This window comes from Lipophrys pholis, assembly GCF_963383615.2.
Source record: "Lipophrys pholis genome assembly, chromosome: 18".
NCBI classification, from domain to species: Eukaryota; Metazoa; Chordata; class Actinopteri; order Blenniiformes; family Blenniidae; genus Lipophrys; species Lipophrys pholis.
In genome coordinates, this window is record NC_137646.1 from 8940827 (window position 1) to 8949042 (window position 8216).

Genomic DNA, 8216 nt, shown 5'->3' on the forward strand with positions numbered 1-8216 from the left:
CCCATTCTTAACAGTGCCATTTCTCTTGTCCCAAAGTGGAGCATTTTAGCCGTGGTTCAACTCTGTTGCGCGGCCCCACCAAAGAAAGTACGGTTAAATCGTAGACAGGACTGTGAACGACCCGGGAGGCGTCGAGTGAAGAACACCAAAGCGGCCGGCTTTACCCAGCCGCAAATATGCGGCTGTTCGAGTCGTTATCTGTGACACAGCACAAACGTTCTCATTGTGAACAGCAGCGTCCAGCCCCTGCTGAATCGCCTCCTCTCCTGTTACTGAGAAGAGCGTCTGCACCTCGTAGAAACACCGCAATGTTGTGTTGCACACCGACGTTTCAATAAACCCAGTTAACAAAACAACCAGTGAGCACAAATCAGCATACGTAAACAACAATGGGAAGGTTTACAGCCGATGAAATATTGCGGGAAATTCGAGAGTGGCGATCGTCACTACCAATCAGCAGACGGCTGTGTTGTCGCTCCTCCTCACAGACCTGTTCCTCGGTGCTAGGTACCTCAACGGGGTAGTGGCGAGGGGTGGTGGAAAATTGTTGCCGGTGGTCGCGGTTACTTTCCGTACCATCCACAACGTTTTCAGTCGGACCACGAGAAAACCCTTCCCGCCCCGCAACGTTCCAGCACAGAAAGTACAGTGGAACCGCGGCTTTAGTAGTTGTTTTTAGTCATTAAGGATCGAGCCCGAAAGGCCAGGACCCTATTGTATTTGGAATGTTTCTTATTATTGCTTTTTTGACTCCTGACGCCTCATTGAGTCCAAATTTGACCCACTAAACAGGATCAAATGTTGACCAAATTTGGCAGGCTAATCAACACCGCCAATTTTTTTTAGGAAATGTAAAAACTAACTTCCGGACATACAAAATGTGCTCTCTAGCCCCACCAAGAAACACTAAATCGGCCACCACGGGCCGTAGGAATGTCGTAGAGAGATCAAACCAAAACTCAAGTGTTCGTCTCATCAAGACCTAAAAATCATGCACGCCGACACCCCAGACCTAAATCCAGCATGAAGTCTGCTGAATCCCACCACCTGCCTCCTCTCATTTAAATACATGGGAGAAAGAAAAAACCTTTCAAGAATCTCCCCTGATGCACCTCGAACAAGTGGCAACTGTAGCTAAACCATGACTCTGATCGACAAAGCCAGCAGATCAGAAGCGCAACAAGAACCTGCCAAACAAGGCGATGTAACACATGTGGGGAAAATTCCATTAAACATGGCCTTTTTGACTACAGAACAATGCTGTCATTTTGTTGTTGCTAAGGTTTCAAGCAACATTTATCAGTCAGATGGAACAAAATCGTGCGTCCGTGTCAAACTGAGCCTCGTCGTGTCTAAAGTTTAAGTCTGATGGCTTCAAAACCCACACAGACTGAGACAACAAATTTTCCTCAAGAAATTATAATTTTATGAAAAGATTTGCCCAGAAACTTTGGATTCTAAAGAGTTGTTTCTAAAATATGTAGATACAATCTGTCCTCTCTCCCACTCTGATGACATCACTAACTGCAGTTGCGTCCATCAGTGTTGCATCCTTCACACTAAGAATTACGCAATATCATGTCGTTCAAACTGTGACCACTTAACCAGCATGTTACTGACTTTCCAAATAAAAGCCCCAAACTCCATCAAAATAAAAGTCCTTGTTTATCAAAAATTACAATGTTGACATCAAAATGGATATTAAGTGCTTACCTAGGCGTAGATGTGAGCTGGCTTTCAAAATAAAACCCCAAAACTCAATTAAAAAAAAAAAAAATTCTTGTTCATCGAAACTTACAATTTTGACTTCAGACTTGATATTAAGTGTGTATTTAGGCTAGGGGTGAGGTGGCTTTAAAAATAAAAGCCCCCAATCTTTTCAAAATAAAAGTCCTTGTTTATCAAAAATGATGAAGAACAAGAGGAAAATTCGGCAGTGTCGTCAACCAGCTGCCGAAAAAAAAAAGCTTTTTCGGCAGAACTGTTCATACTGATAAGAAGCCGCCGAACTTGCAGGCCACGCCTCCTCACAGCAGCCACACGTCTGTGATGCGGCGTTTAAACTTTTCAACTGCAGTTTATTTCTCGTCTCCAGAGCTTTCCAAAATGCATTTCGCTGAACTGTTTCAGTAATAAGAGTTTTTGTCCGAGCGCGATGTTGGTCCAGTTTTAACTACAGGAGCCGACAGCTTTGAGTGATGCGTTCAGGTCCATCACTTAAGGCGTGGTTCCACCGCACTTTGTCATGGAGCGGGACGGGTTTTCACACATTCCGACTGAAAAGTTGTGGATGGTACGGAAAGAACCTGCGACCGCCGCCAACGATTTTCCGCTACCCTTCCATTGCGGTACCGAGCACCGAGGAATGGGTCTGTGAGGAGGAGCTACAACGCAGCAGTCTGCTGATTGGAGGTGACGATCGACACTCTAGACTTTCCTGCAATATTTAATTATTTCATCGGCTGTAAACCCTCCTGTTGTTGATATTCAGCACTTTGTGCTCACTAGTTGATTTGTTAACTGGGTTTATTGAAACGTCGGTGCGCGACACAACATGGCGGTCTTTTAACGAGACACAGACGCTCCTCTCAGGAACAGGAGGAGGAGATTCAACAGGAGCTGGACGCTGCTGTTCACAATGAGAAAGTTTAACCGAGTAACAGAGAGCAAATCAGACGGCCGCTTCTGTGTTTTTTGCTGGACGCTCTCTGAGTCGTCCACAACCCCGCCTACATTTTTACCTTACTTTGTGTGGTTGGACTGCGCGACAGAGTTGATCCTGGGTGCGCTTTGCCGTACCATAACCTCCCGCTCTGCACCGCAATTTACTGCGCAGTGGAACAGCATCTATAAGCCTGCTCTCCAACATTTAAATGAGTTGCGGGGCTCACACAGTCGCGATGTTACAAGCTAAATATGATTAAAGTATGACTGATAGCCACAAACGAACTGGAACACACATGCGTAGCACATGGCAGTGCAGAAGTTTCGGCAGTGCAGCTCCTACACAGTTCGGCCAGGACGGTTGGAACAGCCGAAACAAATTTTTTCAGCCAGAGGGAGCAGGAAGAAGGAAATGAAGTCATTTTGTTTGGCAGGACCCCGCAGTGCATAACTTTCTTCTTGTTCTTATAGAGTATGAATTGGCCTTAAGTATATTAGCACGTGAGATAAGACCAGATTCCAGGTCAGGGACACCTGAGGAGTAACCTGTGTGAATATCAGGTGGGTAACAGGTACTTGCCTGGCATGCTGTTTTGCATGCTAACAAAGTTTGTTCAATTGAGCTGATATTTGGGGGATTGCCTAAAGGGGGGGGCTAGGGTTACAGATCACTAGCTAATTAGTGACCCGATCAAGGCTGCTTGAAGCTTTAATTTCTCTGACTTTTGTCCTGTTGTCACCAAGTTTGAAATGGAGTGATGTACTTGTCATGAATGTTTTGGTTAAAGTAGAAGAAATTTCGAGAGTAGAGCCAACACATGGTGTTAAGTTGCCTTGCATACCTCTCTCAGACAGCGTGAAAGGCTCTTCGTTGGTGTCATCCTCTTCAGAGTAGGGGGACTGCTGATACTTTTTTGTCCTCTGCTTGCCATACAGATTGTACCTTTGTCCTCGCCGGTTCCACCGGTGCCCGAGCGAGCAGACCCACCGGGCCCTCTGGCGCCAGCTCTTCCAGTGCTGGGTGAGTCGCGAACCAAAGCCTCCATGAGGCCTGACCCGTTGTAGACGCCGGAGCCTCCTGAGAGTGCGGTACCTGCTGAGGGGGGACCCAAACCCATCCCCAGCTTCAGCCTGAGAGACCACGTCCACTACACAAGCTTCACCAGCCCTCACTGCCTTCTGCAGCGGTTCATGATGCGGGTGCTGTTGTGAAGGAGGAGGCTGAGTGGATGGAGAGAGAAATTCTGGCATCTCCCAATCCATCTCCCCCTGCTCTCTGTCCTCATCCAGTTCCTCCTCATTGTTCTCCCAGGCTTTGCTCTCAAATTCACTCGTGGCTCCTCCATGCAGGTTGTTTATTTCTTCATCATCACCATCACCTATAGCTTCGACCACTCCCATCCCATCCTCCTCCTCCTTCTCCTCCTCCTCGCCAGTCCACACCTTCTCTTTCTGCCCGAGCCTGAGGTGCATGGGGCTGGACACGCTGTGGCCCGACACTGGCACGATGAGGTGGTCTCCAGGAATCCCACCTGCACAAAAAGATGAGCTGCAATGACCTACATTCTGCTTCACCATCTGTGCCAGTGAGACAAAATTCTGCAGATTTTTACTTCAACTACTCGGTTTAACTGAGAGGAGAAGAGGAACTTATCTTTCACAAGCAGAATGTGACTTTAATGTAAGGGTCTATGTTCAGTAGGTACAAACTGAGGTCAGGTCAGTAAAGTTGACAAAAACAAAGAAAAAACAAACTTGTCTTCAGTCTATGGACCACGTCGACTCATCTGATCTCAGACGTTGTTTTAAACAAATTCAAACTCGATATCTTGTGTTTGTGTTATGTGACTATGCTCGGTTGCTCTCTGAACAGTCTTCAATGGTTATCTTTTGAAAAACTAGTTAATACGGTCTGAAAAATAATTTAAATTAATAAAAAAGTTTGAACCACAGTGGTTCTGTGACGTTTGAGGCGTCCTGATTAAAACTGAGTTACCAGGAAGTGATTCTTTACAAATAGTAGTGCCCACCTCCTCCAGTGTCGTCCTGGCCTACAGCGGTCAGACCCAGGTCTCCCTGCCAGCGGTTCTGGGCCAGGCTCCCGCCACTGTCTCGCATTATCCACGAACAACCTACAACCTGCGCCAGCTCGGCACCTGCAAACAAACAGCAGATGCACAACTTTATTCATGAGAATACTGTGAGATGAATTAAGTGGAGTCACATGGTACAGGTGCGAAGGTGCCGACATGACACGTTCAACAATTTTCACACTTAAAAATCACCTGGTCTCTTTATTCTATGAATCTCAAACACTAAGATGCTAAAAACAAATATTTTTCTGAAGATGAAGCAATATGGACTCCAAAAGTAGTTAAAATGTTTTTAAACCTTTGAAGTCATCTTGCAGATAAAAAATAAATAAATAAATCTCCAAACCCAGTGCTGAATCTTTTTATGCAAGATAGAGTGTTTGTATTCAACCTTAAAGGGGGTCATATTATAGAGCTTATCAACACTTTCACATGGGTCTTGTTGGTCCAAAAACTTTCCCTTGATTTTCCACCAGTTGAATATTGGATGATAGGAGCTACATTCAGAATCTGCTGTGTCTGTGTGAGCTGGACAGGCTCCGCCCACACATGCCCATCTTGGGAAGAGGAGGAAGTAGTTCCTCTTGTGGTGCCATGTGCCAGAGCAGAGCTGCCTAATTGTGGGAGGAGTCAAAGGGAGGGCCTACCTTGATTGAGATTGGCTAAACCCCCGATGACACTATATAGGGTTTGATTTCTGATTGGCTGGTTGGAGCAACACACTTTTTAAAACCTGAAACAAGCCAGGGAGAGAGAGGACAGACTGTCTTCACTTCTGGGGGGTCATTCCAGGTATGGAGACTGTTATTACTGTTGGAAAACCTTTAGAAAGTGAATTTTGCACAATATGACCCCTTTAAAGCATCCCTATACTATAGAAATCAGACACATGGACTCTTCACATCAGAACAAACACAAAACTCTTGAACAAAGACCTTTCCAAAATAAAAAAAATAAAAAAAACCTGGGACTGCTCCAGGAACATTCAAAAAGAAAGCTAACCTTTAAACCATGGAGTCAAACTCATTTGGCCCAGGGGCCATATGCAACATGATCTGGATCGGGCCAGACCAGTAAGAGGACAGCAAAATAACCTTTCAAGACCAACAACTCAATTTCAAAGCAAAACAGCCTATTACAAAACGTATCCATTCAAATTGTATATATTTTTTACAATGAGGACAAGTAGAAAATACAATGAAGCGTCCAACGGTCTGGTCACACATTTGTAGCTTTCATAATTTTAAATGGAAATTTAAACACAGACTCTGTGCTTTTTTTTGGAATGATAAATCTGTTAAAGGGAAATTGTGTCTGATGTGTTTTTCTTGAGTTGTTTTCAGAATCTCTGTTCGGTTTTATGTATGTTACGCTTCCTCAAACACCAAAACATCCTTGTGAATTTATTAAAGACTGAAGTTAATGATTTTAACACTAAGATAATCACACATGCTGGACTGGAACATCTAATGGGCCGGTTTTGGTCCACAGGCCAGGATGGCACCCCTTCTTTAAAATCTTTGAAATAAACTCCCTGAATAAGTTGTTACATGAAGCATGGACTTTTTAAACTGACCGCAGACGTTCAAAAGTTTCAGGAAAACCAAACACCTCTTAAATAGTTGAAAAGAGTTTTAAACACATTTGAATTAATAAAGACCCGACCTGTTTGTCAGCTGGCACTCTTTATATGTGTACATGTTGGGTTCATTCAGTCCTTCATGAGGCAGCACATTTAAGGTTCATATACAGAAAACCCCCTTCATGTTTCTACATGGGCTCCCACAAGGTCCATCCAAAAACCCCAAAAATCAGTCACACGAGGAACAACAAACAAAGTGAAACTAACCTAGGACTAATTGATCCTTCGTCTTTTATTTCAGAGAAGAAATCAATGACAGCGTTAAACATGGGTAACAAATGACTGAATCAAAAACCATGAAAAGTAGATTTTAACTGTGGACATCTTTACTAGTTGCTATTTAAGTCCATAAATTGTATTCAGGGAACAGTACAAAACACCAAACTAGAGCTGGATGTATTTGAGTCTCAAACACATTGTACAGTGTATAACATGAAATGAAATGTGTTTAGCACCTGTTCCAGACCTAAATAAACAAGAAAAATAGTGTGTTTGTGTGTGTGTGTGTGTGATAAGCTAAATAAATGAGCCAAATAAATATATACAGACATGGTGAAAATAGACAGTCAATTGTTTTGGCTCCACATGAAATATTTTTGGTAAAAAGTGGGGAATCATTGCAGACCTCTGGTTAGAAGCTGACCAGGCCAACCAGCGGTTTACACCTCTCAAAAAGGAAAACATTCGGGGCATCATAATACTAAATCTCAAACAAAGACTATTTTAAATGATAGTCCGTCATGGCAGGAGGATGGTAAACCGAACTCTCTTAAGGACTGCCACTGCCATCAAGTTCAACATGTATTCAAAGAAACTGGTAATTAACTCAAAAGTAATCATTTGGCATGTTCACGTGTTTAGTTTATGATCGCTGAAAATCTTAACATGCTGGATACATTGACTTTCCACATATATTTGACGGTTTCTGTTAATAAAAAGCTGCAGGTCCGTGCGCAATTCTGTTACAGATCATAAACATGTGTTACACTAGGCAAACCAGTGTAATCGGAACCAGATTTATCATATATCGGCTTTCGTTTTTTATAACGAGTTTCCTTTCCTGCAGGAATTAGTCCAGATCCATGCTATCGTGTTGGTAGCTAGCAGCCTCGCCGCCACTTTCTTCACTTCACAGTAACACTCATACGCATCTCACTGTTTTTTATAGTAGTTAATACGGGTAGACAAAGTTTCCACAGCCACATTGGAGACAATCTGAGAGGCTTAATCTGGCCGGAATATTAGATAATGTGTTGTCTGTCCGTGTTAGCCGTTAGCCATGTTGTGCTAAGCTACAACAAAATAAAACGCCCGGCGTGTGCACTTCTCACGCAGCTAGGCACTGCAAATGAAAGCTTACCTTTAACCCGCAGATTAATGTGAATGTGTGTCCAACTGCACAGCAAAAGGAGCACTTTTCGTATTCTTAATGCACCAAAACAGAATCTAAGTGAAGCTAAAGCTCATTCAATGAAGCAGCTCCTCCTCTTCTTCTACGGTACGCCTGTGGTCTCTACCATGGTTTCTGCGCGGTGAAACACCGCGTGCACTAAGGCACACTGCGCTCAGCACCGCCCCACCAGGTGAGAAGTACACAGCGCACACTGAGGAAAGGCGTCAAAAGAGACATGTTCTACCTTTAAAATGAGAAAAACAGCACGGAGAGGTGATCAGGTGAGGCTGTACCTCACCTGTCGTCACAAAGAGTACACTGAAAGAGGAGGATACAATAAGTATTGTATGCTATAAAGAGGAATTCTGTACAAAGCTAATAATTAAGATAATTATTTTGTTGTATCAAGTAGTTCATGTGTGTC

The 8216-nt window shown here is 43.7% G+C and overlaps 1 protein-coding gene across 1 annotated transcript in view; it reads right to left on the reverse strand.

Annotated features, from left to right (window-relative positions):
* senp3b (SUMO specific peptidase 3b) overlaps nt 1-7926 on the reverse strand; it is a 32639-nt gene extending 24713 nt beyond the window's left edge. The window contains exons 1-3 of the mRNA XM_080486114.1: nt 7760-7926; nt 4695-4820; nt 3507-4196 (exon numbers count right to left, since the gene is read on the reverse strand). Of these exons, the coding sequence (XP_080342240.1) occupies nt 3507-4196; nt 4695-4782 (778 nt within the window). The 5' untranslated portion in view covers nt 4783-4820; nt 7760-7926. The remainder of the gene's footprint in view (nt 1-3506; nt 4197-4694; nt 4821-7759) is intronic.
* Between the last annotated feature and the right edge of the window lie 290 nt (nt 7927-8216).